This window comes from Oncorhynchus mykiss, chromosome 11 (assembly GCF_057628025.1).
Source record: "Oncorhynchus mykiss isolate SJ-2025 chromosome 11, ASM5762802v1, whole genome shotgun sequence".
In the NCBI taxonomy this organism is placed as follows: Eukaryota; Metazoa; Chordata; class Actinopteri; order Salmoniformes; family Salmonidae; genus Oncorhynchus; species Oncorhynchus mykiss.
Genome location: NC_143032.1, coordinates 6,691,455 through 6,703,166, shown reverse-complemented (window position 1 = coordinate 6,703,166; position 11,712 = coordinate 6,691,455). Strand labels below are relative to the sequence as shown.

General features: G+C 40.7%; 1 protein-coding gene across 2 annotated transcripts in view; it reads left to right on the top strand.

The window, feature by feature from the left end:
• Positions 1-345: 345 nt before the first annotated feature.
• Positions 346-11,712, top strand: part of LOC110536539 (zinc finger CCHC domain-containing protein 2) — an 80,023-nt gene continuing 68,656 nt past the window's right edge. For both annotated transcript variants that reach the window (XM_036934746.2, XM_036934745.2), the window contains exon 1: positions 346-1,388. In XM_036934746.2, the coding sequence (XP_036790641.2) occupies positions 630-1,388 (759 nt within the window). In that variant the 5' untranslated portion in view covers positions 346-629. The remainder of the gene's footprint in view (positions 1,389-11,712) is intronic.

The following is an 11,712-nucleotide window of genomic DNA, read 5'->3' as shown; positions in this document are numbered from 1 at the left end:
AAGACCAGTATCATGTAGTGTTAAACAAACACAGTATTTTACATGCATAGATGTCTAAATCAAGAGATCACATATTTTAATACACACATCATTATTACTTCTGCATTAGGCCTAAGCATTTTGAAGGGATACATGAAACTTAATTACTACTACCGCAATAAATTGAGCAATGAATACTATGAAATCACATAATATAGGCTTGTCATTTCATACATCACATAATATAGGCTTTCCATTTCATAAGATCCTACAGATTCGACATTAAACACATGTTAAAATGTACCACTCTACAAATTGTACTTCTACCTACATTGTAGATAAATAAAAGACAAGCTCAAATTGTTATGAAACTTTTATTAATTAACAAACTACCACTAAGCTGAAATTCAGGACCCAGTACGCTTCTACGGAAAGGGGAGGGGTTTATGAATGATTGACAGGTCATCAGAGTGCCGTCTACAGTGAAGGAGAAATGAAAACTAAAGCTTGTCGCCGAGAGTCTCTCTGACTATTACTGAAAAATTGATTTGCTTCTGTTGATTCTGCATTACACAGCAGTTAGACGATCAAAGGATGTAGCTATATTTAACAGTCATTTACGCCTTGAAGCCTTTCCAGTCGAGCCGATAATGCTTAAAACGAAGCTGCCCATGAGAACCGCGGAGGCAGGAGATGATACGGCCGAGGAACAGCCGGATCTCCATATTCCCAGATCGGTCTCTCCCACGATCTCGGACAGGCTCGAAGATTCATCCAGACACCTAGGATATCCATCTCAATTGGACAAAGAGACCGTTTTCGAGTGGTTTGGTTTGCATCTAAATCCTGCCAAGCGGATCGAGTTAATGTGCGGACTGCTGCATATGTGCCAGCCGCTCGAACTCCGGTTTTTGGGCTCCTGTCTGGAAGACTTGGCACGGAAAGATTACCCAATTCTACGGGATGTCGAGATCAGGGCGAACTGTCCGAATGATTTGGGCATTTTATCTGATGTTATCGACCCGGTGGTGCGCTCCAAACTGCTGGTCTGCTTATCTCTTCTGCGATCTGACAGCAGGGAGTGTGCGGGAATACTATTTCAGATATTGAACCATATGGATCCCTCCTTGTTCTACAAAAACTATCCCGGTTATTCTGTTTCTCCCTTCAGGGACCCGTTCCATCCTTCGCGTGTGGACGAGAAAACGTTCAGGAGAACAGAGCATATTTGCGGGCGTCCAATAGAGGAAGCAGTCGGACCCTTGGAGCAGTTTGCGTTGCTTTTTACTATGGCTTCGTTGCATCCAGCGTTTCCTTTTCATCAAAGAGAAACCCTTCTAGTGCATCTGGACAAAATCAAATTTGCCACAGAGGATAAACAGCAGAATCCGTACAGAATAAACGCCCAGGTAACATTGATTAATAGTTGGTTAGTTTGTTTAGCTGACTTAACTTTCAAGAGTTTTGGACCGGTGCTCTGACGCCGATAGCGAGCTATTGAAGTTTGTATATTATATCTAGTTGGCTACTAGTTATTTGGCAAAGAGTACTATAAATTAGACATCATTATTTATTAGCTCGCTAACGTTAGCTAGCTAGTTTGGCCATTTAGCCAAAGAATGGTACTGTAGTTAGCCAACATGGGCACAACAGGTTAGCTACACTGAACAAAAATATAAACGCAACAATTTCAAAGATGTTGCAGGTGATAGAAGGAAATCAGTCGATTGAAAATAAATGAATCTGGTCCTAATCTGTGGCTCACCAGTGGGTGGACCTATGTAGGAGTACAGGTCCACCCACTGGGGAGCCAGGCCCAGCCAATCAGAATTATCCCCCCCCCCCTGCACCCCCCCATCCCTGCACCCCCCCACCCCTGCACCCCCCCACCTCAGACGATCCTGCAGGTGAAGAAGCCAGATGTGGAGGTCCTGGGCTGGCGGGGTTACACCTGGTCTGCGTTGAAATTTCTCGTAAACAAAGTTGGCAACAGCTCTGTTGGACATTCCTGCAGTCAGCATGCCAATTGTACGCCCCCTCAAAACATGAGACAACTATGGCAATTGTGTTGTGTGACAAAACGGCACCTTTTATTATCCCCAGCACAAGGTGCACCTGTGTAGTGATCATGCTGTTTAATCAGCTTCTTGATATACCACACCTGTCAGGTGAATGGATTATCCTGGCACGGAAGACATTTCTGGGATTTTTTATTTCAGTTCATGAAAAATGGGACCAACACTTTACATGTTGCGTTTTTATTTTTGTTCAGTATATATAGCCAACGTAGCTCGGATGACAACTGTAGTTAGCTAGTTAACTTGGTGATGAACGCTAGGCGTGATGCTAGGTACATTTAGCTAGCTTGTGAATCTCTTCATGCTATGCTAAGTACAGTTTTGTCCATATTCATCCATTTCTTCTTAATGTTCCTGATGTTTTAAAAACCAAAAGTCTCTGCTAGGTTGCGAGACCAACGTGTATGCAATAAATCATTTCATGCTCTGGCGTTTGACAGCCGGGAGAGGCGAAAGGAAACGTTATGGATGGGCATTGCCCTTTGACAACACAGCTACAAAAAAATATTGACCTAGATAAATTGGCATATAGTAGATAAGATGAGCTGAAGCTAAAATCTGGGCTAATAAGTGCATCGTGTTTTTCATTCATGAGAGAGTATGAGAGAAATTGTAGTAGGCCTATGATAACAAACACACACCATGTTTATTCCTTTCAAAATAGCAGTGTTGCTTTTACAATGTTGGATGAGTTTCAGTTGCTCTATTGCCCTGCATATAAATCCATCTGCCACATAACCTCAGGGAAAGAAAGTTGTTGTAATAAGCAACAAAAAAAATAGGTTTTGCATGAGAACTCTGCCCGTGTTTGGGGAGAGTGGGGGGTATTTACACAACTGGGAAAGTTATTCCCTTGAATCTGTTCACCAATTTTTTTTCCGAATTGGGAGACTTTCAAAATACCATTGGGTCATTTTGACAATGTAGATGAGGTTATCCCAATCTTTTACAAAAGGCTAGTTCTCAGCGGTTGACATTTGACAGATGGGGAAAGATGCAGTATTTGTGCAGATTTAATCTTCTTTTGCACCACGGATTAACCCACAATCCCCAAGGATTAACAACAAACACCACGGATTAACATTCTCCTCTGGCTCATATAGCCTACTTTATTCAAAACAGTAAGAACGTATTTTTGATCTGTGCTCATGTGGCAATTAAAAAATGAAATCACTACATGTGAGGACAGAGTCCAGGCTTTATTTACGGCCTACTGTGAGTTTATTAGACATGCCATTCGCTGTGTTGAAATGGACAAACAGCTGGATCACTCCCCATGTTTGAAGGAACACCATCTCAAGTACAGTATTTTTTTGTGGTTTTAAAAATGCAAGATGTACATTTTTGCAATATATAAACCAAATTCACATAGAAATGTGATCTATAGATCTGTCATTCTCCATGAAAGCAAGTCTAAGAAGCGGTAGTTATATACTATGTGTGTTATTTCTATGCTTCTCATTCTTAAATAGCATTTTTTTTATTTTCATATTTTACTTTCTCTCTAGATATGGCAAAACTACACTAAAGAGGTCTCTAGCTTAGCCATATCAGCCTCTATTAGGGATGTGACTAGCCTCGTTGCAAAACAGGCTTCCTTAAAACAGCCTGGGGAAGTTTATGGCAGAAGAATAGCTAAATAGGGGTGGGAACCCGGTGTAAATCAGTGACGCCTCACAGCACGGCAAATCAATCAAATGCCTTGCTTGGGTGGAGCACCAATAGTGCTCAGTAGATTAGTTCCGTAGGTGCAACAGTGCATGAGGATTGGCCGGGCAATCGCATATTTAAACAACAAGAGTTTCTAAACCCGGAGGCACAACATCCCAAGACTCCCGGGAACGCTTGCGAAACAGACCAGGCAGGGGTTTGGGGTTCGAGAAGTCAACATGCACACTAATCATTTGATTATTAAACTGATTATGACAGACGGTCGAATATGGCATTAGTCATGTAAACACCTTACTCTGTTTATCTTAATCGGCGTAAGGTCCTAATCGAAGTAAGCATATGACAATTAAAACACCTGGTTTTCTGAGGAATCTTTTTTAATTATTATGGCCTGTAAATCCTCAGTTAAAGCATTATTAGCAGTATTAGATCTGCGCATGTTTCGGACTTCCTTGTTTTGTGCGAGTTCTGAAAAACGAAAAGAAGGCATTTTAGAAATAGTTTTTTCCCATTTAAACGCTATATGTCAGAACTCAGAATTAAATAGTTATCGCAAAAATAACATGGTTGCTGTGGTAGAATGTTTATTTTGATTGGCAATTTCCTGCATCTATCAAAGTATCATCAGGTAGCCTGATTTCAGATGTGTCCATGTAAACATGATTATTAGATAAATCGTTCTTCTTCTTGCATAGCATGTAGACGTTTAAATCAAATTATTACATTATTCAGACTATTCACAATAATCGTATTATTGTGTGCATGTAACCGTACTCAATGAGATGTGAAAAAAATTATTCCTTAGTTGTTCATTTTTTTTGAAAATCTAATGGTTGTGTTTGTAGGCATGAGTTTAGCTAGCCAACATCGCCATGACATCGCCTACAAGTGGGATAGGGGATTTCTATTGGATAAGCAGATTTAGCCTTATCTTCATACCAGTAACAGTCGATGCCATTTAAGATTAGCGAGGACGATTTAAAAAAAAAAAAAATTATTATGAACATGGCCTTATTTCCATTACAGCATATTGGATGACTGTCATTCATATTCCATTCACCCAGTTCAATGTAACGGTGACAGGTTTAGGTTACTGTCATTCATATTCCATTCACCCAGTTCAATGTAACAGTGACAGGTTTAGGATACTGTCATTCATATTCCATTCACCCAGTTCAATGTAACGGTGATAGGTTTAGGTTACTGTCATTCATATTCCATTCACCCAGTTCAATGTAACAGTGACAGGTTTAGGATACTGTCATTCATATTCACCCAGTTCAATGTAACATCCATAGGTTTAGGTTACTGTCATTCATATTCCATTCACCCAGTTCAATGTAACAGTGACAGGTTTAGGTTACTGTCATTCATATTCCATTCACCCAGTTCAATGTAACGGTGATAGGTTTAGGTTACTGTCATTCATATTCCATTCACCCAGTTCAATGTAACAGTGATAGGTTTAGGTTACTGTCATTCATATTCCATTCACCCAGTTCAATGTAACAGCGATAGGTTTAGGTTACAGTCATTCATATTCCATTCACCCAGTTCAATGTAACAGTGATAGGTTTAGGTTACTGTCATTCATATTCCATTCACCCAGTTCAATGTAACAGTGATAGGTTTAGGATACTGTCATTCATATTCCATTCACCCAGTTCAATGTAACAGTGATAGGTTTAGGTTACTGTCATTCATATTCCATTCACCCAGTTCAATGTAACAGTGACAGGTTTAGGATAGTGTCATTCACCCAGTTCAATGTAACAGTGATAGGTTTAGGTTACTGTCATTCATATTCCATTCACCCAGTTCAATGTAACAGTGATAGGTTTAGGTTACTGTCATTCATATTCCATTCACCCAGTTCAATGTAACAGTGACAGGTTTAGGATAGTGTCATTCACCCAGTTCAATGTAACAGTGATAGGTTTAGGTTACTGTCATTCATATTCCATTCACCCAGTTCAATGTAACAGTGATAGGTTTAGGATACTACATGATACTCTAATGTTCCCTATACCAATCCAGCATCTATGTAATGACATGATAAATAAATAACAATAAGATAGCATCCAAGTCAACTCGCGCTGGTAGACTATCTCTCTCCCTGTCCCTGTTCCCCCTCGTCACTCACATGACTGCTACTCTGCGTTGACCCTCTCGCTCTCCCTTATGCATTAAAGCTCCCTCATGCATTAAAGCTCCCTCATGTATTAAAGCTCCCTTGTGCATTAAAGCTCCCTCATACATTAAAGCTCCATTGTTCCTTAAAGCTCCCTCATGCATTAAAGCTCCCTCATGCATTAAAGCTCCATTATTCCTTAAAGCTCCCTCATGCATTAAAGCTCCCTCATGCATTAAAGCTCCTTCATGCATTAAAGCTCCCTCTTGCATTAAAGCTCCCTCATGTCTTAAAGCTCCCTCATGCATTAAAGCTCCCCCATGTCTTAAAGCTCCCCCATGTCTTAAAGCTCCCTCATGTTTTAAAGCTCCCTCATGCATTAAAGCTCCCTCATGCATTAAAGCTCCATTATTCCTTAAAGCTCCCTAATGCATTAAAGCTCCCTTTTACATTAAAGCTCCATTATTCATTAAAGCTCCCTCATGCCTTAAAGCTCCCCCATGCCTTAAAGCTCCCTCATGCAGTAAAGCTCCCTCATGCAGTAAAGCTCCCTCTTACATTAAAGCTCCATTATTCATTAAAGCTCCCCCATGCCTTAAAGCTCCCCCATGCAGTAAAGCTCCCCCATGCAGTAAAGCTCCCTCATGCATTAAAGCTCCCTCATGCAGTAAAGCTCCCTCATGCATCAAAGCTCCCTCTTACATTAAAGCTCCATTATTCATTAAAACTCCATTATTCATTAAAGCTCCCTCATGCCTTAAAGCTCCCTCGTGCAGTAAAGCTCCCTCATGCAGTAAAGCTCCCTCTTACATTAAAGCTCCATTATTCATTAAAGATCCCTCATGCCTTAAAGCTCCCTCGTGCAGTAAAGCTCCCTCATGCAGTAAAGCTCCCTCTTACATTAAAGCTCCATTATTCATTAAAGATCCCTCATGCCTTAAAGCTCCCTCATGCAGTAAAGCTCCCTCATGCAGTAAAGCTCCCTCTTACATTAAAGCTCAATTATTCATTAAAGCTCCCTCATGCCTTAAAGCTCCCCCATGCCTTAAAGCTCCCCCATGCCTTAAAGCTGCCCCATGCAGTAAAGCTCCCTCATGCAGTAAAGCTCCCTCATGCAGTAAAGCTCCCTCATGCAGTAAAGCTCCCTCATGCATCAAAGCTCCCTCTTACATTAAAGCTCCATTATTCATTAAAACTCCATTATTCATTAAAGCTCCCTCATGCCTTAAAGCTCCCTCATGCAGTAAAGCTCCCTCGTGCATTAAAGCTCCCTCTTGTATTAAAACTCCATTATTCCTTAAATCTCCTTCTTGCATTAAAGCTCCCTCATGCAGTAAAGCTCCCTCATGCAGTAAAGCTCCCTCTTGCATTAAAGCTCCATTATTCCTTAAAGCTCCCTCATGCATTAAAGCTCCCTCATTCATTAACGCTCCCTCATGCATTGAAGCTTTCTCCTACTAACGTTACAGCATTGTTGAGTTAGGCATTTGTAAAAAAAAAAAAAAAAAAAATTAAATCCCGTTGTGATGATGATCGGGTCCTGTTTGTGGTAGTTTTGTGACAACAGCACTGTGATTTGAAGTTTCATATCCGCTATACCCTATTCTAGTCGAGGCATTTAATAATGTCACAGGGGACTGACTGGCTGTGCTATTTCTGACTGTACAAAAGGCCACTGCCAACCCCCCCCCCCCCCCCCCCCAATACACTTTCTAGTTTTTATGGCACATTTCACAAAGAGTTATGTGCTGTGCTGCGTGTGAGGCATTCGGGTCCTGTGGCCTACTGTAGTGCAAGCCTGGCAACTCTACAGGGAGGAAGAGGTTATGCCAGTGTGAGGGGCCTCGGCCATGCTGTGAGCCAATGGCTTGAAACCAACTGAGCACTAAGGTGACTGGACAAGTGGAGGCCAGCCAGGATCTTTCAGTTTGTTGATAGGGATGCATTTCCTTCTTGGGGAGCTACATGTTAAAGGGATAGTAGGAGATTCTGTTTTTCTACTTACCCAGAGTCAGATTTGTATGTCTCTGTGTGCAGTTAGCAATAGCTCACGAAATTACCTTCAACTTCCTTCAAACTGCACGCAAATAAGGATCCCAATTGCCAGACTCCAACACTATCCCTTTAACAGGGTGTCAGCTCCTCATCTCCTCATTTAACAGGGTGTCATCTCCTCATCTCCAATCTCCTCATTTAACAGAATGTCCTCTCCTTGTCTCCTCATTTAACAGGATGTCCTCTCCTTGTCTCCTCATTTAACAGGATGTCCTCTCCTCATTTAACAGGGTGTCATCTCCTCATCTCCTCATCTCCTCATTTAACAGGGTATCCTCTCCTTGTCTCCTCATTTAATAGGATGTCATCTCCTCATCTCCTCATTTAACAGGGTGTCATCTCCTCATCTCCTCATTTAATAGGGTGTCATCTCATCTCCTCATTTAACATGATGTCCTCTCCTCATCTCCTATCTCCTCATTTAACAGGATGTCCTCTCCTCATCTACTCATTTAGCAGGATGTCATCTCATCTCCTCATTTAACATGATGTCCTCTCCTCATCTGCTCATTCAACAGGGTGTCCTCTCCTCATCTCATTGTCTCCTCATTTAACAGGATGTCATCTCCTCATCTCCTCATTTAACAGAAGGTCCTCTCCTCATTTAACAGGGTCCTCTCCTCATCTCCTCATCTCTTCATTTAACAGGGTGTCATCACCTCATCTCCTCCTTTAACAGGGTGTCATCTTGGCAGGTAGCCTAGTGTTTAGAGTGTAGGGACGGCAGGTAGCCTAGTGGTTAGAGTGTAGGGACGGCAGGTAGCCTAGTGGTTAGAGTGTAGGGACGGCAGGTAGCCTAGTGGTTAGAGTGTTGGGCCAGTAACCAAAAGGTTACTAGATCGAATCCCCGAGCTGACAAGGTACAAATCTGTTGTTCTACCCCCTGAACAAGGCAGTTAACCCACTGTTCCTAGGCCGTCATTGTAAATAAGAATTTGTTCTTAACGGACTTGTCTAGTTAAATAAAAAAAAATCTATTCACCTTTACTGATTTAAACAGATTATTTGGATGAAAGCTAATTCCTTTTGGCTTTGTACTTGTAATGCAGGCCTGTCTTTATATTGGAGTGGTGCTTGTCAAAGATGACCACTGTGTAGACGATTGGGAAAAGGACAAATAACAGACATCCGTGGTTTTATTTGCTCAATACTTGTAACTTGTCGTCATGGTAACATTCTATTTAAACTTTTTTTCTTTATTTAGAAAACCAAAAATGACATTTTGTTTTTCTAGGACAGTTTAAATTAGTGATGGGGGGGAAAAATTATACATTTACATATCGCAATATTATTTTGGATGATGTTATATCGATACTTTGACTCCAAGCATCTATATTTAAAAAAAAAATGTGTTGCTAGATAGTGTTAGCTAGCGCTAGTCGGCAGTACCTGCTCCAAAACACTATTTTTCATCCTATAGATTGTTTTAAATTGTTTTAACTAAATGTTTGGCCTCTCTACGGGGAGATTCCCAGCCCTAGTTTTAATAGAGTACTGTTGTTGTACAGTAATCCATGTTGACTATAGTGTTGATGCTCAACTGAACCACTTAACCCACTTGACCTTTTAAAGTAGCTGCATCACTGTGTGCCTGTCTAATGTCATTTAGCCTCTTGAAGAGAGTTTGAAGCCAGCAGCACACAACCTCACAACTCACATTAGCTTACACTCTCATAGCCAGCAATTATAATCAGAAGGTACAGCTGAAGTGATATGGCGTTAGGATTTAGTGTGTTATATATATTTTATTTTTATTTTATTTTTTTATTATTATTTAAAAATATATATATTTTATGAACACGAACGAATACAAAAACAGAAATATACAAACAAGAGTACACAAACCTAACAGACGGGGGGGGGGGGGGTATTACATATCGAGGAACATTTTCAATTTGTCAAAAAACTTTAATGGCGCGTATTCCTTTATAGTTTTTACATTTCCGGATAATGTCTAAATAATATTTAAATTATATCTTAAATAATGTGAAGAGGGGTTTGTTCTCGGGCCCACACCATTTTATGGATAAAGAATCTTCCATGAAAAATTAACAAATGAACAATGAAAAGTTAAATCAGGGTCCATATCCATTTGGATCAATACCAAACATAAAATCGGAGTCTCTCTGATTAACATTAATAGTAGTTTCTTTTTCTTTTAGTGTGTTGTCATAGCGAACACAGTCCCCATCCACCCCACTCCACCCCCACAGTTTAGTGGCTAAGAAGGGTTCAGTCACCCAGGCTATCTACACAAGGGTCACTTTACCACGCAGTCCATGGTTCACCAAGGAAATCTGATCTGAACACAATTGAACCTTCCACTGTATAAAAGTGTACTAGTGGCTCAAGTACCGGACACTGTTTAGCCAAGGTTGCACAGGTGGTAATTACTTGGGTTATATCAGTGATTTTTTTTGACCTGACACTACCAGCTGTTTGATCAAGTCTTGATGATTAGTAGATTATTTTTTAATTAGCTGTGTAGTGCAAGGGCAAAAAACAAAACATGCCCCCCCCCCCCCCCCCCCCCCCCTTGGGGTCCAGAGGACTGAGTTTGGGAAACTCTGAGTTAGTTGGTCTGGATCTCTAGCCTTTGCTGCTGTGTCCAATCAATGTACAGGATATAGAGGACAGTGTAAACAGAAAAGTTGCAAATTTGATGTCGAATAGATAAAGATCTTGCGTTACATATTTAGACTATTTTGTAAGTGTAAACAGGCTCATAGTGTGAAAAATACCAGCAACAGTGTGTGAAAACCTTGTGAAGACGTACAGAAAACGTTTGACCTCTGTCATTGCCAACAAAGGGTTTATAACAAAGTATTGAGATAAACTTTTGTTATTAAACAAATACTTATCTTCCACCATAATTTGCAAATTAATTCATTAAAAATCCTACAATGTAATTTTCTGGATTTTTTTTTTCCATCATCATTTGTCTGTCATAGTTGAAGTGTACCTATGATGAAAATTACAGGCCTCTCTCATCTTTTTAATTGGGAGAACTTGCACAATTGGTGGCTGACTAAATACTTTTTTGCCCCACTGTATTTAGACTATTTTGTAAGTGTAAACAGGCTCATAGAGGGACTCCCACTCCAGTTCAACATGTAGTTCATTTTCCACGACGATAGCACCTCCATTTTCTGTTTTCTGTTGGATGAAAAGGGGGTGATGACGTCCACTGACTGACGGACTCGTTCCGGAAATATCCCTCGATGACCTCGTGGTGAATCACCTCTCCCACTCAGGAGCAGATGTCGAGTTAATGCGAAATTAAATCAGAGGCCCCAATTTTAGACCAGTTGTTCCTGGACCTGCAACATGTCAAATGAAAAGAGGCAGGAAAGCAAAGCCCTTCAAACCACAAGCAGCTGATGTGGTCCCAGTGTCGTTTGCCATCAATCAATATGTCACTGCCACTTAAATCGGACCAAGTCCAGGCCTATATCGTTCTACATTTGAATGCCAGCAATGATTGTTTTTTTTCCCCTGGTATATTTTATTTGAAGTATATAGAACTAGTGCTTTGGGCTGTTGCGGTGACCGTATTACCGCCACACCGGAGGTCACGGGTCATGAAGGCAGTCAATCAAATTCAATTTGACTGTTTAGTCACGGTAATTACGGCTCCTCCAAGCTCTGATGCTGCTGCTGATTATTAGTAGCCTACTGAACTTTCTAACTGCCTGGAACTCAGCACTCTATTGTCCCTCTAATCACTCTGACATCAATGTAAATATGATCTAAAATCTAATCAAACACTTCATGAGAGCTCATGTTGCGCAACATTTA